This window comes from Vigna unguiculata, chromosome 9, assembly GCF_004118075.2.
Source record: "Vigna unguiculata cultivar IT97K-499-35 chromosome 9, ASM411807v1, whole genome shotgun sequence".
Taxonomy (NCBI): domain Eukaryota; kingdom Viridiplantae; phylum Streptophyta; class Magnoliopsida; order Fabales; family Fabaceae; genus Vigna; species Vigna unguiculata.
Genome location: NC_040287.1, coordinates 3,910,895 through 3,937,208, shown reverse-complemented (window position 1 = coordinate 3,937,208; position 26,314 = coordinate 3,910,895). Strand labels below are relative to the sequence as shown.

Below are 26,314 nucleotides of genomic sequence, written 5' to 3'. Positions count from 1 at the left end.
CATAAAAATATATGCGAGATTATTATAATTTATTTAATACTTTATACCATTATATACTTTTAATGTTTTTTAAGTAAATCACAATATTCAATTTTAATTTTTAATTTTTTAAAACTCTAACAAATTATGAATTATGTCCTTCCCGAAGAATTAAGAACATCCTTGAAAGATAAATAATTTTTTTTTTCTTTTTACATGAACTGCTACATAATATTATATATATATATATATATATATATATATATATATATATATATATTAACAAAAATATTTATTTTTTATAAACGGAAGAGAAACAAATATATTAACAAAAGACAAAAGTATTTACATTTTATAAATAACACCAACTTAAAATACATTCTGAATATCCATATTTATTTGGTCTTCCAATAATATAATATTTAAGTATGTGAATACTTTTCATGAGTACTTTCATTTCTATCGTAAATATGTGTAAAGATATATTTAACTTTATTAACGAATATAAATTTATTATATATATTGACTTAATCAATTTAAAAAATTAATAACTTATTTTATAGAAATATTTAGAAAATGACAAATAATAATAAATATTTTTGGATTAAAATATAAAATAATCAAATAAATATTTTACTGTCCAACCTCGTTAAAACTTAGAAAATTATATTTAAAATTGACTGTGTTTTAAAATAATAAGATTCTTTTATTATATTAATAATAATATATATATAAATAGAAAATAAAAAGTATATATATAAATAGAAATTTCAAGAAAAAATTTCATTATTTAGAAAACGTTTCATTTTTTAGAAATCTGTTTTCCAAAAACTTTTTTCCTTCTTTTTTTAAATCTCTCACCGTAAGTTCATCTTTTTAGAGATCGAAAATCAGAAACCGTCAGAAATATTACTACGACGAGATATTCAAATATGTCCAATCCTTATTTATGTATTTTTTAAAATAATATATATATATATATATATATATATATATATATATATATATATATATAAAACTCATTAATTAATAGCAGCAGTTAATAAAACCTTTATAAAAAAAAGCAAATGTGGGAATTGGTAAAAGATATGTATAAGAAATAATCTCAGCCTATTATTTGTAATCTTTTCAGAACCATCAAAATAAATTATATTTACTTTCAACAAAAAAACTATACTGTTATACATCGGTGTAAACAAAGACAAACATGTATATATGCATTTTTTAAATATATATATATATATATATATATATTAATTATTAGATAATGATATGATAATATTATTAAATTAATATATAAAACAAATTTATATTTATTAAACAAATAAAATAAATGAAGAAAATAAAAAATAATTATTAATGAATAAAAAAACAGGTATAATAGTTAATCTTAAAAAAATATTATATTATAAAAATTAAATTAAAAATAAATAATTAAAAAATCCTATTTATATATAGTTATAGATTATTTTTCAAAATTACATATTATATTATTCCTACTTCTTTTACTTTGGATGAAATAATTGTAATCGTAAAATAAGATAAATAATTTAATTCTTCAATTTATCCTCAGAAAATGCATAATCCATTCTGCAATCACAAACAGCAGATGGTAACAGACAAATTTAATTATTCATAGTAAAATCTTTTATTTAAATGGAATTATTTATATTATGTAATTAATTTATTCAGTTAGAATATAAAAATATAAGTTCTATATTCTATTAAGTAACCTTTGTAATCAATTAAGTATATTGCATGGTTGGTTATAAGATACTTTTAACATGAAAGAAGCAAAAATACAACCCTTAGTGCCAATTGAACCTTAGAGAACCAAAGGATAAAAACAACAAATGTACACACACAGTTCTTCCACCCTAGATAGTGCCTCTTCGAATAATTCTCAAAAAGTGGTCCCAATTGCCTTACAAGTACAAATGATTCTACTTTCCCACAATCTTAGATGATAAGAGGTCTATGATTCAAGATGAGAAATAAAATTCACAGTACCCAAGAAAAGTACTTTTTCACTTATATATCAATGTGCCTATAGTTTTAAAATTTCATTTAACATGAATACGATAAATACTTTCTCCCCTCTCCTGTAAAAATGAACAGAAAATAAACAATTCCAACTTCAGTAGTTAAAATTCAGTTGAATAAATTCAATTAGAACAATACATTCATTAATACTGTTCAAACTAAGTCAAAAATTATTTTTTTAATCAAACTAAAATTTGGTTTCAAACAAAAGCTTAACTTTCAGTTTAGTCATAATTTAGCAATGCAACTAGTAGGTTAACACAGAATTAATGGAGGGATTTGTTTGTTCTAAGTCCAAAACTAATTCCTTCCCCTTTGCACATGTTTCAATAGAGATCTGTGGTAGTATAAAGTTTGAACACATTACAATTCCAATCAGTTTTAGAATAAATCTATTAAATTTTTAAAAATACTGGTGACTCATAGGAGAAAGATCCAATTACATCTCTCAAACACAGACCATTTCAAAAGCTATCACTCTGTTGGGTATTTTTTAACTTCAAAGGGAGAACTACTTCATGTTCAGTACATGTTAGGTACTTTTTAACAACTAATGTTTCATTCTTTTTTTTTAATGTACATCATAAACAAACTCTCCCCTATTGAAACTAATTAGACACAATAAATAAATAGAAGGAAATGAACCTTAGAGCTGTCAAAGATTCATAGGTCTCAGACATTAAGTCACATGAAACATATGGAAATTGTGTTCTAACATTTGAAAAAAGTTAAATAATAATAAGCTGTACATAATAATATTAATGTATATATAATTAAGTCAGTAGGTGAGAGGTAATAGAGAAGAGTTTAGATTAGCTTCCATGAGATGAAACTTCCTTGCCGCCATAATAATATTATTTTCTACAGGAGGAGCAATAATGGTGGTTAGATGTGTTAGGAACCCCACAGTTGTAACAGAAGGCACTCCCACACCTGAAACATTAAATTAAACAAAAATTCATAAATGTATTTTGAAACATTGACATCAATCAATGAACTTCCCACCTCTCGCTTCTGCTGTAGCAAGTAGATGAGATAATTAGACTAGAATAATATGTAAGAACCTCATGCTTTAGAGCGATTATGTGAATAATGAATCTTAACTCTTTACAAGCTGATATCGTGTAAAGAATGCCAAACCAAATCGACATAAAAAGAAGTAAAGAAATGTATTATCACTCTTAACTGCAGAAAATAATAATTTATTGGCAAAGTTTAAGAGTAAAAAAGAATGCAAAACAGGCTGATCAATAGTCATGCATGGTTCTATATATGAACCACATGAAAGCCAAATGTGATACCAAAACAGAACACATTTAACATAAAAATTTAAAACTCTGATTTTGACATGATTAAAACAGACAAATGAATCAGGAAGGCTGAAAAAAATGTGCACTTTGACGATGTTCTCAATTACCAATAATAACTACGGACAGAGTATGCCATATTTCGTCCTTTTCAATGAGATGTTCAAAATTTACCCAATAAAAACGAGAAGACAGAGAGGGTGGTTGAAGCCAAACCATAACTGCTACTTCTCACACAAAAGTCCTGATTAGCATGGTTTTTAGGATAAAAAAGATAATAGTTCGCAATGCACAAACAGAGAAACATGACTGAAAAAACATTCCCAATATGTAAATCTATTGTGACTAAAATATATACAATAAATTTGTGAAATTGTATGAAGCCATGTTACCTGCATTTCATGTACATGCAGCCAGAGGTTTTTGCGACGTAAAACCCACAATTGGGACACCTCTTCCACATCATTTGCTTGGCAAGGTTCCTCAGCATCACATCCTCTCTTCCCCGCTCATCGGCGTTCAGTTTCTGAAATTCCTCACAGGGTAGGTCCTCGTGCCAGGGTACCCTACACAGCGCACAAAACTGCCTCCTACAGTTAGGACAATTCGATTCTCTGATATCCTCATCTTTCCCCTCGCGAATCAACAACACAGAGCAATCCGGAAAAGGACAGTAGAACTTCTCCTCCAGAGAAATCACCGCCTCACACAGCGCTGTACCCCACCGATCAAAAACCTCAGGGGCGAGAATCGAACGGCAATCCTCGGCTTCCAGTAATCCCCTGCACTGCGGCACAGGGCAGCCTATGTTGACGACGTTGTCCTGGAGCTTGGATTCGACATAGAGCGCGATGCAGTGGTTGCAGTACACGTGGCAGCAGCCGTTGATGGAGAAGGCTTCCTTGGAGGTTTTGGTTTCAGCGCAGATTTCGCAGTCGAAGGGGGCTGCGCTGGAGGATTCTCCCCTCAACTTTTTCCGTTTGCCAAAGGAGGTGTTCGCGGGAGTGAAATTGAGGATACGTAAATCATCGTCGTCCTCGGTGTCGGAAAGGTCGATGATGTGGACAGATTTGAAAACGGCGTCGTGTCGCTCAACGGAGACCGCGTTTGACCTGATCGTGCCTTGGAAAAAGGCGGAGGGAATGAAATCGTCAACGTCGATCACTTCCACTGAGTGAGGAAGGGGAACGGGAACTCCGCTGGTTCTGCGATTTTTCTTGTACGACGTCGTTTCTTGGTTGAGAGGGGTTGCCGGCGGAGTCATGAGCGGCAGCGGCGGCGGCGGTGGCGAAGTTTGAGGGTTGAACATTTTGGGGATATGAATGGGCGGAGAGGAGTGTGAAGTTCCAGTGCAGTGAGCAGTTGTGAGTCTCCTCGCCTTCTCTTGCTTACGATGTACGTCTCTCTCCAAATCAATGCCTCTCCCTTATTAGATTCCTAACTATATCAAAAGATGTTTTTCAAATATGTGACTTAACCCAATTCAATTCATTATTGTTATTGTTTGTTTCCAACTGAAATACAAAAATATAATTTTTTTAAGTGTTTCTGAAACTAATCTCTCCTATAAAATAAAAAAAATTATCTGAAATCAAATTATATATTAATTCCATTTTATTATAAAAAAAATGAAGCACACATACTAGTTTATCTATTAATAAATTAAAAAAAATCTTAAGCAAAACCATGACTTAATTTCTAAATAAGATTATAATAAACATCATTTTGAAGTTAGATATTTCAACAACAATAATGTTATCTATCTATCATTTGTCATTCCACTTAAAATTTATTAATAAAAAACAATAAAATAAAATAACACTAAATATAGAGAAATTAGACGAAAATCATGATAAAACAATAATTTGATTTATCAATTGAATTGTATTATCCAATTACTAGTTTAAATCCAGTAAAAAAATTTAATATTTAAATTAGGAGGATAAAGTGATTTTATTTTCGGATGTAATACGAAAAGTTTTATATGTTAATTGACTCAAGATGATTATCGATGGTGTGCACTCAAAGATTGTCCTTATTTAGTTATGTGTTGATATATTTAGAAGAAGTCGGAGTAAATATGTGTTATGAGTTTTTTAGGGTAAGACTTTTATTTACGTTGAGTTTATGAAAGTCATTTATACTTTAAAACATGTTTATGTTTGGAGGAAGGGTTTTTAAAGACTTTAATTGAAAAATGTTTCTTTTTAGTTTATCATAATTTTTTGGATCAATAAATGGTTGGTTAAGGTCTTACAGGAGATAACGTTGATATTTACATTTATTTTTGTAAATATATGTAGTTCAAAATTTCTCATGAGTAAAATCATTATAAAAATTATTATACTGATAAGTTAATTAATTTAATTTTGATTCATAAAAAATTATACAAATTATTTAATATTTTACCTTCATATATTTATAAATTTTTTTCATATTAAATATAATATAATTTATATGTAACTTTTATTATGAATTTGATGTGATCATCGATATTTTATATTACTTTACTTTTTTTTCTAATAAATCTTCATATAAAAATAATGAATAGACTTTGATACGTTAGAATAGTTAAAATGTCCAAATTATACTCGACATAATCTAATTTGAAATTTTCGTAACATTTGTAATTCTACCTCTGCATGATAAATACTTTTTTATTTTTATTCTCCTGATTTTAAGTGTCTCTGACTGAAACAGAATACTAACAAAATCAAATATTCGAGAAAAACAATGTTATTTGAAATGAAAAGGAAATTTTCATCTTCCGAGCTGTTATAAACGAGAACAAAGGAAACATTATTATATTATTTTAATGAGTTCAAATTTAATATTTACGTTAATTTTGATATTATATATTTATTTGAGTAAAAAATATATAAAATGTAATGTATGATTTAAATGAATATTTAAGAGGTGATATAGATTTATATGGAAGAGAAAAAAACTGTAATCGTATTATGAAAGAGTGATGTATACAATTACTTTAAATGGAAAATTAAATTACTTTTACTATTTATTTTATTTTTAAAGGTAACATAAACAGTAGTGGAGTTTAAAATATTGAAATTTTAAAATATAATTATTACAATCAGAATCTACTGTATATTGTTATAGATATAATTTTAAATACAAAATAAATTATATTAAAAGAAACTTTTAATAAATTATATATTGTAATATAGTAATTAAAAAAGATTCAAAATTTAAATATTGATTTATTATGTTTACTTAATTTGTAAGGTTTTTCTTTTGTTTTATAATTTATCAGCCTATAAACTCTTTATGATAATAAGATACAGATGGTATAGAATTCAAATATAACATTTTGTATAACAAAATATTTTCTTATTAATTGAATAAAAGCGTTTTTATGATAATTTTAAACATGTGTTGTTGTTTCACAGTGTTCGTATTTTTGTTTTGGTAACTACATTTTTTTTCTCTCGAATGTTTAGTTTAGTTATTTTAACAAAATTGACAACAAAAAGATAATAGAATATCAAAGGTGGCACTTCCTTCCAATTTACAAAAGCTAGAATTATATAAAAAAATTTATAGAAATAAATATGAACTTTGATAATTTTATATGGACTAAAAATACATTCGTATTTTCCTTTTATTTTTTAAACTAATAAATACTTATATAATACAGGAAAAAAAAATACTGATTAGGACTAATGATTGAAGGAAGTGTGAACATGTTAAATTGTTCATTATTATGGCTCATTGATGCATACAACAATTAATGTAAAAAAGAAGAAAAGACTTAGAAAAAAAGGGGCAACTTTTGTCTTGCTTTTTCCCAGTGACAAAGTTAGGTTGCTATATAATATTTTAATCTAGAGGAACTTGACTAGGCACAAATCAGATACAACACTATCGTAAAGGAAAAAAAAAAGAACAAGTGGGTAAAGAAAGATAGAAAAATCCAAAAGATATTTGGCTAATTAATAATTCTAGGGTAAGGAAACAATTTTCTTTCTTACTCATAAATTTTCACTCTTCAATGTAGCATTATATATTATAGATATGAAATAAATATTTATCCTTATCTTAAATGTATATATTGTTTTTATTATTCTTATTCCTAAATTTTAAAACATTATGTAAACCAATCTCCACTTATAAAAAAGGGTAAAGGAAAACATTATTTTCTTGAAATAAATTTAAATAAAGGAAATTTATATGCATCAATTTAATCATGTTTCACTACGATACAAAAAAGTAAGGATAAATAATGCACTTCTTTTTTTTTCTTTTTGTTGACTTTCATCCATTTTTTATTTCATATTTTCCAAGATGAACCGAAATGCCATTTTCTTTATAAGTTTCTCCTTCCTTTCATTCGCAAACAAACGAATATAAACTAAAAAGTACTCGACTCCCTTAAAACACCATCAGAGCATAATAAACTTATTATGCTTGAAAAAAAGAGAGGATAGAGTACGATATTTAATGAATTAAAATCAACATCTTATAGGATGTAGCTCAACCTTTTAACGTGTGAGAAGTGATATGGTCTTGTTCCCAAGACACGAGAAATCTATTTAATTTTAAAAATAAATAAGAAAATAAAAATTGATATATTTATCAAAATAAAATATTTTTTTCTTTAAATTTAATTTATTTATTTCGATATAAAATCTATATTACGGTTAAATAAAAAAGGAAAATGGTAGATCGACATCTATTTCTTTTTAACTATTTTTACTCCTTTTGTGATAGAAGTTGAAGCTGCTCTAATTTTTGTGCTTTGTCTTCCCTCCTCAGTTTCTTTTCTTCTCAATCGTTCTTAATACTTTCACATGGAGTGTATTTGCATCCCCTTCCACTCATGGTTACCTAACGTTTTATTGTTTATCCTCCCCTTTGACAAACTGCATTGGTTTTTATTGGGTGTTAAAATGTTTAATCCAATCCTGGTTTGAAACTTTACAAAACTTCTGCGGATCTCCGAAAATTTTTGTTTTTTTTTGCTTTTCTTTTTGATCTTGTTTATCAGGGAGCACTTCTCCATGCACCTCCAAGGGTTCTTTGGTACCCCTAAATTTATTATTATACCCTTAATTAATTTATAGGTGAAAGTGGGTGAAAACGGTGGAAGAGCAGTAAATTTCATTTACTGCGTCAATTCTGTCTTTGCACTCTCAAATTATTTCATACCTATTTTTTTCCGTTTGTTCTTTGTTCTCCATTCTCACTATGCTCATTATGGTCCAATGCCTTCATTTTTCTCTGCTTCATTCTCTCGTGGTGGTCCCTGGTCCGAGGTTTGTGTGTTCACTTTCACTCATTTTATTTTTGAAAGCTCTCTTCTTTATTCTCTCATTGTCACTGTCCTCCATTCTCTTATGTGGTTGAAGGTGTTACCTGTGAGTTCTCTGTGCTTGAAGGTCCTCCAGGTTAGCCTCTTCAATATTAATTTTGCATTTTTTTCCTGTTAATTCTGCAAAACGGATTTTGTGATACGTTTCAAGAGAAATCGAAATGGATTTCAAAATCCGTTTGAAAAAATAAACATGATACTTTATGAAACGGATTTCATACTTTTCTAAAACAGATCACGAAAATTCTGGAAAATAAATTTAAAATTTATGAAACAGAATTCGTAATTCGTTTCATAAAGTTTCCATGTCTTTTGGAATCCGTATCATACTTTTCTGAAATGGAATACGAATTTCGTTTCACAAATTTTTAAATTTTTTTCCAGAAACGAAATTCGTGATCCGTTTCAGGAAAGTATGAAACGAATTGCAAAATCCGTTTCATAAAGTTTCATGTTTTTTTTTTCAAACGGATTTTGGGATCCGTTGCGTACATTTCTGAAACGGATCACATATTCCGTTTCTGGAATTTTTAAATGCAGTTTTTGAATTTTTAAATCAAGGGTTCTTACGTGTTATTAACCCTAATCTTTAGTTTTCGTTATGAAATAGAATAATGTTGTTTTTGTGTTTATGTGCGTGTTGATTGTGGATTTAGTGTGTTGGTACTGAATGTGGATTTAGTGTGTTGGTGAGTGAGTGCAGTGGTATGCGTGAGTTTGTGAGTGAGTGTATATTGTGTGCTTAAGTGAGGTGAATTTTTGAATGTGAATCATGCAATCAATTTTGAATATCACCACCATGCAATCAGTTTTCAATGTGAGTTTTTGAATGTGAATTGACTGGAACAGTTTTGAAATTGATTAAACTTTGGCAAAATTTTTGTCTCACTTCGTGTTTGTTTGAGAACTTTGGATATGTACGAGAATATGTAATGTGTGTTGCGTAATAGGTGAGACACTCGATTGAGGTGTCGTGTTGCATTCTTTTCTCTGATACGTGTTGCATTGTTTTTTAATTGCACTATTTTTAAATATTCTTATCTATTATTATGTGGTTGCCCTAGATGGGGTTGTTTGACGTATTAAAATATTTTATTTTTATTATAGCTCATTACGGAAGATCATCATTTTAGTTATTTGAGTTTCTTGGATTCTTAAGTGGATTCTCAACTAAATTGTAGTCTCATGTCAGACTTTTCTAATTTTGTTCATGATATCTGCGAACAAGATTATACATCTCATTTTACAACCGATGATATCTTTCCAACACGTGAAGATTTAATTAAGTGGGTTAGAGGGATTGCTTATAATCTTGGATTTATTGTTATTATTCTAAGATCAGATAAATATAATGGACAACCAGAAAGAAAGACCCATGTATTATTAGGTTGTGAAAGAGGTGGAAAATATAGAAAATACAAATGTGATGCAGAACCGAGTTTATCTAGTACAAGAAAATGTGATTGTCCCTTTAGATTGAGAGGGAGACTCATCTCTCAAGGGGAGGGATGAGTGTTGAACATAAAATGTGATTACCATAATCACGATGTCTCATCTACTCTAGTTGGTCACTCCTATGCGGGTAGGTTGAAGTCTACTGAATAGTTGTTGCTTGTTGATATGACTAAAAGTCAAGTAAAACCTGCAAATATACTTCTCACTCTCAAAGAAAAAGATGAGTGTAATGTTACAACTCTGAAGCAAGTGTATAATGCAAGATATAGGTACAAACGTTCAGTAAGAGGTTCAAGGACTGGGTTACAACAGTTAATGTTGATGTTGGGACGTGATCACTACATCCATTTTAGTAGATGTCTTGATGAATTTGATGTGGTTAACGATCTGTTCTGGACCCATCCTGATGCTGTGAAGTTGTTAAATTCATTCAATATTGTGTTCTTAATGGATAGTACTTACAAAACCAACAAATATCGATTGCCATTGCTTGAGATTGTTTGTGTGACCTCAACAGGATTAACTTTCTCAGTCGCGTTTGCATTTTTATCTAGTGAAAAGCAAAATAATTTCATTTGGGCTCTTGAAAGGCTAAGAGGTTTGTTTATGACGTCTGAGGGTGGTCCACAAGTCATTGTAACTGACAGGGATCTGGCTCTAATGAATGTTGTTGGCATTGTGTTCCCTGAGTGTTATCATCTTCTATGTCGTTTCCATATTCAAAAAAATGTGCAGGCAAAGTGCAAAATGTTAGTGAATTTTGTTGATGCATGGGATGTTGTACTGCAAGCCTGGGAGAATGTCATGGACTGTGAAGATGAATTAAAGTTTAACGATTGTGTTAATCGTCTTGAGCTTGTTTGCCAGTCATGGCATGTATTCTTTGAATATGTTAATGACTCATGGATCATTCCTTACAAAAAATTATTTGTGAAGGCATGGATGAACAAAGTTATGCATTTAGGGAATACAACATCAAACAGGTATGTTTGCATTTTGCTATTAATTAAATTTTTTTATTAATGGTTTATATGATTTCCTTGTATAAATTGTACTAGGGTTGAGTTTGCTCACTGGAGTCTGAAGAAAGTTCTTGGAAGTAGTATGGGAGACATTTGTTCGTGTTGGGATGGAATTCACAACGTTATTATCTTGCAACATAACGAAATTAAGGCGTCTTTTGAAAGAAGTATAAATCTGATCAGTGACTCTTACAAGGCATTGAGTTATAGAAGATTAGTGGGAAATATTTCTAGATGTGCCTTAGAACTCCTTGCTCCAGAGTTGGAAAGAGTAAAGAAGATTGGATTCGATACTAGTCGTTGTGGCTGCATTCTCAGACAAACTTATGGTCTTCCATGTGCGTGTGAATTAGCACGATATGATCCTGGGATGATTCCTCTCCAAATCATCCCATCATATGTCAAGGCATCCAATTGGAGTCTAATGTCAATTATAGCAGAAATAACACGTCCAGTGACATAACGTATGGCACGGGGTTTGGTCTCCACATATGTATTCCGTAATTGCTTCCTTCCCAATGCAGGGAAGTGCTCGTATATCCAAGCTTGTATCAAATAACATTTCATTTAACTATTGTGATATAAAACAAAAAAAAATATTGAATAAAATGTAAAATAAAAGGGTACCTATAGAAGAGGTAGATATCCAACTAATTGCTTTGTATTTGCAAAGCTGGCATCTCCTAGCTGCTCATATAAGTAGACAAGAGCAGCAACTCCACAAGCATATCTACGACATGTCGGGAGATTTCTAAATAGCTTGAGATAATGTGTACGAACATAGGTGGCACTTTTATTAGCAAATATCGTGCACCCTACAAGGTGCAAAAGATATGCATGTGCAGCAAACTCCCATAGCTCGTTATCACAACAACTATCATACAACTCTCTCAACCAGCTAAGTCTGAGCTGTGCACCCCGACTTTGATTCAGCTCCTCACAAGCCATGGCTCGATCAACACCAAGAAGTGTCATCAAAATCTCAACTGAGTCTTCATATTCAAGATTTTCAGTGGAGCAAAAATTTCCAGTGATGGGAAGATGAAGGAGCGACCAGACGTCATCTAAAGTGATGGTCATCTCCCCAATGGGTAGATGAAAAGTATTAGTCTTGGGATGCCATCTCTCCATGAAACCCAATACAAACCCAAGATCGGTGTATTCATATAAAATATCGCACAGAGGCGATAATCCAGAAGCTACCACAAAGGGAAGAACAGAAGGGTGAGAACGTCCTAATTTCTTCACTCTTTTAATATGGGAGACTATTTTCACAACTCGATCCTAACATAAAAGAAACAAAAAAGAATAAAAATACATAACAACAATAAAATTAAGCATTTATAAAAACTTCTTACTTACCTGACCATCCCATATCATGCATGCAACATGATCCTGGTACCGAGTCAATAAAGATGTATCAGACGGACCACCTGAAAATCCTGCACCATCGTTATCAATCTCCTGCTCCTCTTCTTGAGGAACATCAGAAATCTCATGCTCAACAACATCATCCTGAACAACATTAGCCTCGTGCTGACCCCTTCTATGAGTTGAAGCTATGGGTCTCTTTCATGCAGCACCCTGTGTGGAACTCTCAGGTGCATCATGTGAACCACGTCTAGATAAATTTTCTCGTGTCCTAGTCATATATATAATTCAAAGTTTGAAACATTACAATCCAATATAAATTTCCTCGTGTCCTGGCCATCTCGTTTTTGTTTTTTATCTAATTTAAAGTTTAATTATCATTTAGTTTAATTTATTTTTATAATTAAATTTATTTTTCAAAAAGTTATTTAAAAATATGCTAATTAACGTTTTGTCGAATAATAACATATTTAGGTTTACACTCCGACCGTTGAACGAACGACATTGCATCAATTGTCAACATAAAATATACTCTTTTTACTTGGTATTTGCGGTTCATGCCAAGTTGTACTTCGAAAAGGTTAATGTGCCAAGACTTAGGTTAAATACATAAGAAAAAAACACTGCATATATGACGATAGTTTTATATTATAAATTGACAAGTCTTAGCATTGAATGTGCGTATTAAAAATGTTATAATATGCTAAGCCTAATTTTGTTCAAACAATGGTATTCAAATATATCTATGTAATATTTTTTATTGAGTTCAAATTTTATATATATATATATATATATATATATATATATATATATATATATATATATTATTAGTGTTGATATTTGTCAAATCCTATATAATTATTACAAAATAAGAAAATACTCATAAAAATATAAAAAATCTTTATAATATAAATGCTAATTAAATATAGGTATAAATACTGATGTGGTACCCAATTTTGTTTGAAAGTTCAATTTGGTACTCAAACTTTAGGAATGTTCAATTTGGTATCCAAACTTTTTAAACGGGTTTATTTTGGTACCTTCCGTCAAACACTACATAACGTCGTTTGGCTTCTGTTGAGGTGGCACTATGCAGGGCATATGTGGAAGAAACATGGTTGGGCACGTGGTTTTTATAGTAAAAAAAAATCGAAGTAAATAATTTGTGAAGTAAAAAATTTTACAAAAGCGTTGTTGTCGATTTGGGGAAAAAATTAGGGATGTGAAATCAAAAAATTTGCAGAACGGAAAATTAGGGCAGAAGCTAAATTTGGGAATTAGGGTTCGGTGGTTGATTTGCGTTCGGTGATCGGAGAAGAAGGACGAATATTTCCTTCTGTTCGTTGGAGAGGGCGAAGCTGGAAAGAAGAAGCTTCAGCCGTTCTCCAAAATTGTCTCCCACCATTCTTGATAGTTCTAGTCGTTTTCAGCACAGTTTCCACTTTGCAATTGCATGTAGGTGTTTCACCCAACCCTCTACAGCCACCACTATTACAGGACAAGCTTTGATTTCGCATCAACCATGAATTGTGAGAGCAAGAGGAAGATGATTGAGCCCTTGACATTTCTTCAATGTCTAGAAAAATCAGAAGAAGAGAAAACCACCTATTAGGGCACTCTCCACAAAATAGGACACTTAAAGTTTACAAATAAAGGGGGATTTCAACTCATTTTATCTGAACCATTGTTTCTGCCACGTATCCCCAACACAGTGTCACCTCAACAGAAGCCAAACGTCGTTATGTAGTGTTTAACGGAAGGTACTAAAATAAACCCATTTAAAAAGTTTGGGTACCAAATTGAACATTCCTAAAGTTGGGATACTAAATTGAACTTTTTAAGTTGGGGTACCAAATCAGTATTTATACCTTAAATATATTTATAATAAAAAATAAGTGCAAATGTCTATAAAGCGTCGATGGAGATTTGGGGAGAAACCTCATTGGTTACTTACAGAGGAAAGATGGTGGCGTCGACGTCTACTACGCTTCAGCTAGTAAGGGTTCTGATATGCGATGTCATCATCGTTTAAGACGGAGAAAGAACAGTGGTGATTAGGTTGAAGGGAGCGATGAAGGAGGACAAGAAAAAAAAAATATATATATATATATATATATATATATAACAAAAAGAAATAACAGAAATTTACAAAACGGAGTTCAAATTCCGTTTCTGAAAGTGTAGAAACAGATTACATAATTTGTTTCATATAAAAAATACACTAAATACAAAACGACTTTGAGAATCCGTTTATAAAAAAACCTGAAACGGATTCTGTAATACGTTTCACATAAACAATACACGAAACGACATTTGTAATCTGTTTCGGAAAAACATGAAACGGCTTATGTATTACGTTTCACATAAAATGCCAGAAACGGCTTTTGTAATCCGTTTCTGAAAAAGATGAAATGGCTTTTGTATTCCGTTTCATAACACAAAATACTTTCAGGATCCATTTTCGCACAGATGGAATGATTACAAACATATATATAAATATATACAAATATATGTTCATAAATCACCGTAAATACGAAAAAACATTACAAATTTACAAATTTGAGAAAACTTATCTGGAAGAAGACGTGTGTGGATGAACTGCAGGAAAGGATGGTTCTCAGTGTCGTCACGGACTCGGGTTGGTGCTTGCTGCTGCTCGATGATCTTCTCCACAAATAAAGAAATGAAGGCAAAGAAGGAGGGATGAGGAAGCGGATAAAAGAGAACCTCTTTTAAGTGTGTTTTTTAGGTCAAAGAATCAAAGAATCTTTGGGGGTGCAGAGATTCGCTGGTTGTGCAGGGATGCAGTGCAAGTAAGAATTTTTTTACTACTTTTTCTCTTTCTTGATTTAACTTTTAACTTGGGCAAAATTGGAAATAAAAAAACTTTTTGGGGTACAGGAAAAATGCTTTGGGATACAGGAAAAAACCCCCTTCATCATGTTCTCTTAGACTTTGTTTAAGTCCTATTTTTGCAACAGCAATGTTAGTGGGCCTTTTCCATACGCTCAAACATTTTTTCTATACTCAACCACTGTCCCTCGCTGATCTCTTTCTTTTAAAACTATCTAAAATTTAGTCTTGTTTACATGATTATTAGTTATTTTTTAACAATATCATTTGGTCTGATAAAATTAACACACTAAAAGTTCCTACGAGTAAATACTGAAGTAAATTTTCCAAGCCTCCGAAAAAGATTTCAAGGTTCTCTCATTTTCCATAAATAAACACTAGCTTATATTAGACTCAACATCATTTAACACATTGGGTTGATCTTAGTGCTATTTATTTTCATACAAAACATGAATAAGATTTCCATTAAAGGGAGAAAAACTGATCATACTAATCCATCATCTGGAGATATAAACGCAATTCTCATCTCATTCTATTAACATTACAATATGGTGACTAAAACTCATATTCGAAGCTTCTTTCCAGGTGTCGGTTCATCATCATAATGGTGGCCCCCCTCTCCATTTGAATCCTTTTCCATCTTCTTTCTGGCAAGAATCTTATTGATCTTGTGTAAATCATTATTGAGCTTCTGGTCCTTGTTTTGCTTTCGGGTCTTCCGGCCATCTTGCATCTTCACACCGAACTGGAATGCAGCTTTTGGCATTGCTTCCTTCTGCTCATTGTAAGTTGCCCATTCCTCTTCAGTTTCAAAGTCCCATCTATGAAGGCGACCCTTTGCCTGTTGAGAACACACATTTCAATATTGTAAATTCTCACCACTTGACTCATTTTCTAAGTGGACAACAATATAAAGACAAGCAAATTTATAATTTTTTTCCCAAGGACTATTTTTAGAGAAAAAATAGTATATAATGGTCGTTCTGGTATGTTTTACACCATTTGAAAATATATAAAAAAGAAAAATGCAATTAAACCAGATGTTACTTACCCTTCCACCCATATCCATTTTGGACAAGTCGTCTTCATCATCACTGTCCACTATCTCACGGTTATATTCTTGATATCCTGGGTAACATTCAGAGTAACTCTCCGAGATGAAGTTGGGATCTTTTTCACGGGCATCTTTCTCCCTCAGCTGTTGAAGTCTCTGGTCATCTCGCTTAAACACTGATCCTAAACCTCGGTCCTTCTCTTCTTGTGTCATAAAGCGTGGATCTTGTGGAAGATTTATACCTGCTTGCACATCATAAGTCTGCATATTTGGTTGAAGATATTGGTCTGGGTAAGCCAGTTGTTCAGCATACTGGTATTCTTGCCACTCTCCTTGGTAACCGCCAGCCAAGGCTTGGGTTTGCATTACATCGTATCCATTCTGTGACAAAGTGAAATCAAAGTTAGAAACTCAATACACCATCAAACATAATTCAAGCGGAACAAAGCTAAATGAAGAAGCACCAATAATGTAAATTTTCTTAATAGTTCAAAGTCTATACAAAATTTTAAGTAATGATGAAACAGAAAGAAATTTGTTTCCAATCATTTTCACCAAGCATACCCACAATTCAAAACTACACATACACAGCACTAACTTACAGTTTCTTGCCACCCTTGAGGAAGCATTGAAGGTGGGACAGGACCATAAGTAGGTTCTTCGAAATATGAAGGTTTTTCTTTGTTCCTAGGAGACTCTTCCATGTCCTCGGAGACAGGACTTTGGCTCAAGTCCTTACCAGGTATATCATAGTCAATACCATCACCTTGAAAAATGTCATCATCTTCTGCTCTAGCAACAGCTGGGCCTTGTTTCTCTCTTGAATGGAGAGGATTTTTCTTTATGGGAGGTGGAGGAGGTGGGATTATTTCTTTTTCAGCTTGATTTTTTGCTCCACCTTCAACCTTTGATGGCTTATCCTCTTTGTCATATCCATTACCAACGGCCAAAATCTTCCCTGCATACATAAAAAGGAGAATTACAGGAACCTGATAATTTTTATTTTTAAAAGTCAAGCAAGAAAGGATACAATGAATGCTGCCATCCATCATCTTCCTGGTCATCTATATCACGTAAATTTGTCTGGCATTTTCAGTTGTTGTTCTGATTTTTTTTTTTCCTTCTCTGAGTGGGCTTTTCATTATTCCTGTGCAGTTGATGCCTTGATGGACATTTTGAAATTATCTATTGATTTCTCCATGCAAAGCAAAGTTTTTTGTGCGTAGTCTATTTTCTTTAGCATGAAGAACAAAAAAGGGAAGAATGCCCCCACCCACTGACCCATGCTACTCAAACTCAAAAAAAATTACAGTTTAATTTTAATCTAAATCATATTTATGCACATATATAAACAAGGTTGTGAACAAATCAACAAATATTTTACATTAAATAACAAAAATATAGAAACGCACACCAGCTTAGAAAACCATTCTTCTAAAGAAAATTACATTAACCAATATGAACTTGCATCTAGAAGATAATAACCTAGACTCACAAATTATCTGTCAATGCAGTATTACCTTTTGCATCTTTTTCCTTCTTTTTCTTCTTTAGGATCTTCCCAGAAGAACCAAGACGAAGATATGACATTATTTTAGCAATTCGATCTAGAACGGATCCATCAACATTAACTGTAACCATTTCCTGTGCAACATAAGACAAAGTTCATATATATAGACCAGTAGTCTGATGCAAAAGAGCAAATGTCAAAAGAGAATCAGCAAGATCATAAACCTCTGGCACTGGACAGTCAGCTTTACTACGATGTAAGGTTGTTGGAATATCATGATGGTATCCACCCTCCTACCAGATTAAAAGATAAGAATTCTTGTCAGAAAATTGTTTCCAGAGAATTAAAAGAATAATCTTCTACAAGGATTGGATCAACCAGTACAAAGACATTAGTTTTAACCCAGAACTTACAAACAAATAATCACCCTAATTTTAGTATAGCTAATCCCTAAGGTGGACTGAAGAACTCTCAGTTCCCTTCCTTAGTTGTTACTACAGGCATTATAATGTTCAGGTATCGCATTCTTAATGCATATCCAAATCAAAATAAAGACAAATCCAACATGTAGTATTAGCCACAGGTTAACATCGCATAATTTATGATCATGAGGAATTTAAATTGGCTAATCTACAATACTAGAAAAACATGGGCACTTGACTATCAAATTAGTAATACAACCATAATATGCTATTTTAATAAAATATCTTCACAGTTTAATTTCAAGTCTTGACTGTTCATACAAATCCAGCACTCAATATTCACTTCTCTCATATCTCACATAACATACAAGATACACACACATACGATAAAAAGGCATTCCGGGACATCAGATTAGTGGACTGCCAAATGTTCATTTTTTGGGACGCAAGTAAAGCACACTGGCATGCTCTTAGACACCCACACCAATTCTAGGATAACATGAGTATAAGCAAACAATAGCACAAATTAAATGAGTTTCCAAAACCAGAAACATTGTTAGCAAAATGAAAATTCTAACCATGTTATAAATAAATGTCATTCGACCAGGGAGGAACATCTCATTTGTCTTACTGATTGTTTGAGGCTTGACGATCCATTGATAAACTGACTGAAACAAATATTAAAGGCATCAATACTAATGGCTCCAATAATTCATAAGTTAGCAGCTAGAATATCAGAACTTAAATTGCAAATGAAGTATTATCCGGTTCCTATTCTATACAGGTCTGCAAAAGAACCTTAGCAGTTGCTGTGCGAATTGACACTTGTTGATCTTCCTTTGTTGACCTGCAGAAAAACACTACGCACATTTAAAACATAATTCATTAGACAAATTTAAGAAATTATAAAAATGCTTTAATCCATAGCTGTACAATCACTTAAATTGGGCTAGGTCTACCACAATCCCAACCGCTAGCTCAGGTGAGGATTGTCAAAGAATATATGCTCTACCTTGACAATATCTATAGTCTTATGTTAAATCTCAATAAACCCACAATGATTACTGAAAATTCTGATCCTAACTTACCTAGATTTCCCATCAGTATCATCCCCAGCATCTGGTTTCTTATCCATCTCACTTCTTACTTTGTTCAGCAAAGCATAATCCAACCCTTTGACCAAATGTGTGTGCTCCACATCACCTAACCAATATTAGTAAAGGTAACAAGATTTATTAGCACAAACATTCCAATATAAGCTTAATTTCTCAGCAAAAGCAAAGATCATTCACAAATACAATGACTCCACAATCAGGCCTGCGAACAAACACACCTTTATAAAGCAAGAAAGTCATAAATATATACAAAAATAAAATAAAATAACATAAGAAAAGAAAAAGAAAATGGAGGCACGTGGTACAGGGAATTCTAAATTCGAAGGACCTATAAACCTGTTCACAAGATATCAGATACTGAAATTTATAATTGCTTCCATCTATGTTCAGGATAAATTCTACAATTGAAAGTAACTGAATCCTGAATTTCAATACATCTTATGCTTAGGTTTCAATGTAAGCAAAAGTAAAAATAAATCGCTTAAACCAAACCCTGCAAGAAAGAAAATCTATTACAGCAATCAGCAATCTTTACACAACAACAAAAAGAGACTTCAAACCTTGATAGTTCCCCAGAGCGAGGAAGAAAACAAATAATAGAAGAATACAAACCTCCAAGGTACTTGCTCTTCTCAATAGATAACTTGTGCGCATCAGATGACCTACACAATGCCATAAGATAGTTACTGAGCAATCCCAAAAGACGAAAACAAAAATAGCTTGTTTATCTTCCTTTGGAGAGTGCTTTAATAGGGAAAAAGGCGAAACGAAACTTTACCGAAGATCCACAGTACCAGGTGGAGCAACTGCATGAAACCCAAGTTCAGTTTGTTCATAATCAGGATTTTGATCTTCTCTTCGTTCCTTAGCTCGATCTCTGTATTTTGGCACTTCCGGTTCTTCCGGTTTTTCTTCTCTGTATAAATACGACATTACACCCAAACGTTAGGTAACCCCTTGTCCAATTAGCAATTGTTTGTATCAGAAGAAAAACATGAATGCGAATTTGGATAACACTTACTTCCGGCGAATTGGTTTTTCCTTGTAGTTTCTCTTGTTGGACGCCGTCATGCTGGCGAAGCAATCGGAACTATTGCTCGTGAAATTTGAAATGTGCTATCGGGGAACGTTGAAAATGAAAGATTGATTTTCAATTGGGAGCGTTTTGTGGTTAGGGTTTCTTACGGGATCGAAGATTAGGAAGAGGGTAAAACTAAGAACTTAGCCAGGAAAATCGAGCACAGGCTAGTTTAGTTTAGTTGAAGAAGATGTTTTTTATTTTTCATTTTATAGTTATTTTCATAAAATTGTATAAAAATAATGACCATATATATATATATATATATATATATATATATATATTGTCATTTTTACAGTAAAATTTTTAAATGATAAGTAAATTTCAAATGGTGAAAGGATTTTTGTGGGTGAATATTTTAAAAAATAAATATAGAAAAAATATGTTTGGTTTGTTAGGATTATAATAACATATGGAGAGAAAAATGAAATTAAAAATAATATGTTTAGTTATATGTTATTTATTTATTTAGATGATAAATATATGTTTATTCATTGTTTATTCCTATTTTTAATTTATTAATTCACTTGTTTATTTTTAGTTTTCATTTCATTAACCTTTAAAATTTTTAATAGTTATTTTTAAATATATATAATTTTAGTTTCTAAATTTTTATAGAAAATTGAAATTTATTGTTATTTCAAAATTTTAATATATTTTAATTTTCAAATATTTGAAGATGAATAAAATAAATAAGTATATTTGTTTATCTTAATTACATTAATTCACTACCAAAAAATATAATTATACTATGGGTTAATTATTGGGGATTATAATAATCTCCACTAAGGGAGACGTTTTATAAACCTTTCGTAAATAAAATGAGTTTTTAAAGAAAATCCAGTAAAATTTTGTAATTTTTTAAAGTTTTAATTTAGCTAAGCTTACGAAACTCTTTCGCTCTCAGGTAGAAGGTGTCTCTGACTTAGTGGCTTAGTGGCTTATGAAAGTCTTTCGTTCAAGTAAAAAGTATCGTTGGTAAGAAGTAGGTGCCTCTCGTTGCTTAAGGTAGACTATGTACCTCTCACTCCGTCATTTTCGTCTTTTTCTTTTATTTTCATTTTCAACTCGGTGGCTTTTGATTTCATTTTCATTTTTGTCTCGGTGGCTTTCGATTTCATCTTTGTCTCTCTGGTTTCATCTCTTTCAATTTCAATTTCAATTTCAATTTCGATTTCAACTCGGTGGCTCACTCCTATGAGCGTTGGATTGTGTCCTTGGAGGAAGACATTCTCTCTTTTGATTTCATCGTTCTCCCTGAAATCAAATAAAACCATGCTTTCAATTTTGTCGTTGTTACAATTTTTTCGTTCTTACAATTTCTTCGTTCGTCTCCATGCTTTCATTTTCATCTCAGTTTAATTTCGTCTCTCTAATTTCATGATTTCATAGTGCCTCTCACCATGAATATGTTTGTTTGTTTTGCCCTAACTTCTCTGATTTTGTTTTGTGGTTATCTTGGTTGTTTTAGGTTCTACTGATTTTCTTGAGTTTGTTTCGCCATTTTCTTGTTTGTATAAGGCTTGTTTTGTTGAAATAAAAACTAGAATCTTGTTTTGTTGAAATAAAAACTAGAATCAAGCTTGGAATGTTTTGTGCAGGCAAAGGTGACACCTCAGAACTACCACCAATATTGGCACGTGGAGAAATGAGGTTGGAAGCTAGGATGGAGATGAGCTAAGAGTGAAATGATATGATCAATAAGGCAATAGCAACCGACAGAGGGAATTGCTCATCTTATAGTGGCTCTCATATGTAAACTGACAAATATTCTCAAGGTTGGTATCTCCACTTTAAATTATAAACGTTCTCTATATGAATTTATTTTACCCTCTTTTATGTAAACTGTCGTCTATTGTGTTTTGATAGATACTTGGGTGGGTTATTTGTGCTAACATTATGGTTGGAGATGATATGAGAAGAGGCTTATGTGATGGCAAAAGAAGCGAGTAACAACAGGTTAACATTTTCTTAATAGATGTACAACCAATAAAACAAAGTTTTAATCTCATACGTCATATTGTTAAACATTTAAACTAATTCATCTCCTATGCTAGAGTTTAACAACATTTAATCGGGAATATATTCATTAATTAATATAATGATTCAAATAAAGTTCATTTATTTGTGATTATTGTTTAAAAAAAATTTAGTTATAAATTAATTTTAGTTTATTGAAGATTTTTATGATTTTAGAAAAATCTAAGGAGAATAGTATTTAAATAGGTTTTGATGTAATATGTGTCTTAACCTGTGTTGCAGAGGTATTAGCCGATGACCATTTTACTTCTTAAAATGTTTGAAAAATAAATAATGTGTTTCATATGCAATGCCTTTAGTGTACCTATTTTTAGTAATCCTAACAAATAGTTTTATTGGGCTTTTTAAATTTTTGGGCATTAGCATGAGTTTTCAAAACCCCAAATATTAACTCCTGATAATTTATTAATTATGCTTGTTCTTCCAGAAAAATTACAAACCTCTGGTAAAACTATTAGTGGAGGTTAAAACCTTATAAATATCAAATAAAACCTCACTAAAAATAAGTATTTTTTAGTGATTTTTGTCTAACATATAAACAAGTCTTTTAATTTATATAAAAAATGTTCACATCAAAATTTAAAGATTAAAAGTATATTTAAAGCTAATTTTGTTTGACAAATTCATGTTCCAAAACTAACATTTCTTCAAATTATAAATACATTTTAAGAAAAAGAATTAACTATTTATTAAAAAGTTTAAATTCTATTAAAAACAGTTATTTTAGTTTTTCAAAATAAAAAAAAATATTTAATTTCTAAATATTGAATGGCTAAAACATTTTATCAATATTGTTTCTAATCGAGGTTCGTATAAATTATGAAAATTTATCTAGTGATTCAGAAAATTGTACATACATTTAAAAAATGTATATTTTTTGACGTTTAATTGTAATAGATCTTTCTCATAAAATTTTTGAATTTTGATTACTAACGATAAATTTTTTTGACAAAATCTGTCAATAAATTAAAATTTTAATTATAAATAAATATTTTTATAAATAAAATTTATCAATAATTTTAAATTTTTATTACCAACATATATTTTTATGAGTAAATTTTGTCAATAAAATGAACATAAAAGTTCTTATTTTAAATTGTGACATTTTAATAATAAAATTAATTAATAATTGAAATTTGTTTTTAAATTTTTAGTAAAATGGACTGTAAAATTTTTCTTTAAATTTTGACCATTTCACAATAAAAATTTATCGATAATTAAGTTTTTTTAAAAATTGTCAATTAATTTATTGATAATAGATTTTTAAAATATATTAATAGAGAAGTAATCAAATTATATGACTTCAATCCAAAATAATTTATACTGAAGTCGTAAAAACTGAAGACGACTTCAGTTAAAAAATTGGTAGCTTTGAAGAGTTATCTTATGCAAAACATTTAATTAAAATTACTAATCCCTAATATAATTTCTTCTGATTTATTACGGTTAAACTTAATTACGTTTTTAATTAAATTATGTAGAAATGGGCTGATTTAATATTGTACAGAAGTCCTCATCAGAACTCATGCATTCCAAACAATTTCGTCATTACGTTTCACGACTTAACCCCTTTCATATATATATATATATATATATATATATATATATATATATATATATATATATATATATATATATATATATATATATATATATATATATATATATAAACGAGATCCAAACATGTAATTTTCAAAATAAATTAACCCCGTAAAAAATCCTACCCATTCTTGTGACACCCGAGATATCTTGACAAAGACGTGCTTTTTCTTTCAAAACTCATATTTTATTCTCACTAACATATACACTCAAATAATTACTGTGTTATGTTATAATAAAAAACATATATAACTTTTACTTTCTAAAATAAATTAATAAAAAAAATACTTGTATAATATATATAATATTAAATTATGGATAGAATTTTACCAATAAAAAGAATTATCAGAAAGTAAAAGCTATTAACGAAATTTAAAATTTTAACTAGTAACGATAAATTTTGATCATAAAATTTATCGATAAATAAAACTTTCAATTATGTATGGATATCTCTATCGGTAAACTTTCAATACATCATAAAATTTTGGGTTAAATATGATTTTTATCCTTAATTTTAATGAATTTTTGAATTAGTCAATTTCGAAATTTTGGACCAATTTAGTCATCTATTTTTCAAAATATGTGAATTTAGTCTTTTTAATAAGATTTTGTTAAGTTTATTTGACATTTCAAACACGTTTCATAATAATTCTTATTCACAACTTCCACTTGATGAAAAAACCTTGATCTAATTTAAGAAATTTAAGACAAAATTGCATCATTTTCTCAAAATTCGAGATCAAATTGAAACTAAAAAAAATTAGAGGAGCAACTTCATATTTTTGAATGAAAATAGAAACCAAAAGAATAATTCCAAAATTTCTATAGAAATTAGTAAAAACATTATACTTACTTTTATATGATAATAAAAATAAAAAATTATAATTATTGTTATAATGATAATTATAAAATTAAAATTTAATTATTTTTATAATTTTACTATAATTAATTTTTATTTATAAGGATTAGTTTTAAAAAGATAATCAAATAAAAAGAATATTAAATTAAACAAATAAACACTTATAAAATAATATTAATAAAATAATTATCTTATTTAAAAAATATTTAAAAGGTAAAATTAAAAAATAAGTATAGAAAAAAAATGATTTTTTCTCAATGTATAACATTTTATTAGAATATAAAATATATTAAAATATTAAATTTTGAAAAGATGTATTTCAAATAATATAAATATAAAAAAAAATTGGGGGTTGTGTATCTCCTTTGTCAATACATGTGATGCACGAATACGATATGTGTATTAGATACGACACGTATCCAATACATCTACGTTTATTTTGAAAATAATAGGTATTCGATATATGAATATTGAAAAGTGTGTACAATAATTCTTAAAAGCATAATAAATATATGATTGTTATTGTGTTAATCCAAATTAAAACTATATGTACTAAAGTTATCAATATAAAAAATATAAATTATTGTCATCATAAAAGTATCACTATAAGAGAACTCTTAAATAATGATCAATTTTAATAACCGAAAATATGTTACAAACCAATTTATAGACTAATTATTTTGGTAGCCAAAACTTTCGTAGCTAATGTTAGTGACTAATTTATAAACCAATTATTTTAGTAGTCAAAATATTGGTAGCTAATGTTACTGACCAATTTAGAAATCAATTCATAATAAAAATTATTTTAATTATCAATTTAGAGACCAATTATAATATTTTGGAATTATTTTAGTTGTCAATAATTTTTAGTTTTAAAATTAATACTTAAATTGGTCACTATATAATAACTAATTATTTTTGTTACTAAAATTGATCATTATTCAAAGATTTTTCTTGTACCGTATTACAACTTTGTAAATTAGATACTTAACTTATAAATATCGATAAAGTATCTTAAAGTATTGTATACGGATACGTGTTTGACACGGATACTTGACCCCCAACTTAAAGTATCAGTGCATCATAGGTCAATACCAAAGTTCATCATTGATCCTGCAATAAATTATTTCAAAAAATAAATTATCTATTGGAAGTAAATATATGAAAAAAAATTTTAATTATTAGCTTTTGTGTTTCTTAATAATTTTCTAATTTCTCTAAAATATTTCAAACAAGATTGTATCTCAAAGTTTTCAGTAAAATTAAAATATCCCTACT

The 26,314-nt window shown here is 30.0% G+C and overlaps 3 protein-coding genes across 3 annotated transcripts; all 3 read right to left on the bottom strand.

Moving 5' to 3' along the window:
- Positions 1-2,652: 2,652 nt before the first annotated feature.
- LOC114162134 (probable E3 ubiquitin-protein ligase RNF144A-A) lies at positions 2,653-4,766 on the bottom strand. Its single transcript, XM_028045921.1, has 2 exons — positions 3,722-4,766; positions 2,653-2,955 (listed from the first exon to the last, which is right to left on the bottom strand). The coding sequence occupies exons 1-2, from the start codon at positions 4,636-4,638 to the stop codon at positions 2,877-2,879; spliced, it is 996 nt and encodes a 331-aa protein (XP_027901722.1). The 5' UTR covers positions 4,639-4,766; the 3' UTR covers positions 2,653-2,876.
- Positions 4,767-11,762: 6,996 nt separating this feature from the next.
- LOC114162733 (protein MAIN-LIKE 1-like) lies at positions 11,763-12,846 on the bottom strand. Its single transcript, XM_028046696.1, has 3 exons — positions 12,814-12,846; positions 12,498-12,704; positions 11,763-12,419 (listed from the first exon to the last, which is right to left on the bottom strand). The coding sequence occupies exons 1-3, from the start codon at positions 12,844-12,846 to the stop codon at positions 11,763-11,765; spliced, it is 897 nt and encodes a 298-aa protein (XP_027902497.1).
- Positions 12,847-15,726: 2,880 nt separating this feature from the next.
- On the bottom strand, positions 15,727-20,727 carry LOC114164106 (suppressor of mec-8 and unc-52 protein homolog 2). The gene is made up of 11 exons (XM_028048631.1): positions 20,482-20,727; positions 20,239-20,376; positions 20,073-20,122; positions 19,434-19,548; positions 19,144-19,192; positions 18,924-19,013; positions 18,148-18,216; positions 17,934-18,057; positions 17,016-17,371; positions 16,411-16,794; positions 15,727-16,200 (listed from the first exon to the last, which is right to left on the bottom strand). Exons 1-11 carry the CDS (start codon positions 20,529-20,531, stop codon positions 15,922-15,924), a joined length of 1,704 nt encoding a protein of 567 aa, XP_027904432.1. The 5' UTR covers positions 20,532-20,727; the 3' UTR covers positions 15,727-15,921.
- Positions 20,728-26,314: the final 5,587 nt, after the last annotated feature.

Bases quoted from the DNA above. Each gene is read 5' to 3' on its own strand.
- LOC114162134 (XM_028045921.1), bottom strand. From the start codon at position 4,638: ATGTTCAACCCTCAAACTTCGCCACCGCCGCCGCCGCTGCCGCTCATG. The intron at 2,956-3,721 runs GTAACATGGCTT...TTAATGTTTCAG, and splicing joins TGCATGTACATGAAATGCAG to GTGTGGGAGTGCCTTCTGTT.
- LOC114162733 (XM_028046696.1), bottom strand. From the start codon at position 12,846: ATGGCCAGGACACGAGGAAATTTATATTGGATT. The intron at 12,705-12,813 runs GTAATGTTTCAA...GCTGCATGAAAG, and splicing joins GAGGAAATTTATATTGGATT to AGACCCATAGCTTCAACTCA. The intron at 12,420-12,497 runs GTAAGTAAGAAG...CTTTTATGTTAG, and splicing joins GCATGATATGGGATGGTCAG to GATCGAGTTGTGAAAATAGT.
- LOC114164106 (XM_028048631.1), bottom strand. From the start codon at position 20,531: ATGACGGCGTCCAACAAGAGAAACTACAAGGAAAAACCAATTCGCCGG. The intron at 18,058-18,147 runs GTTTATGATCTT...TATGTTGCACAG, and splicing joins CTGACTGTCCAGTGCCAGAG to GAAATGGTTACAGTTAATGT. The intron at 16,201-16,410 runs GTAAGTAACATC...TGTTCTCAACAG, and splicing joins AAATGGATATGGGTGGAAGG to GCAAAGGGTCGCCTTCATAG.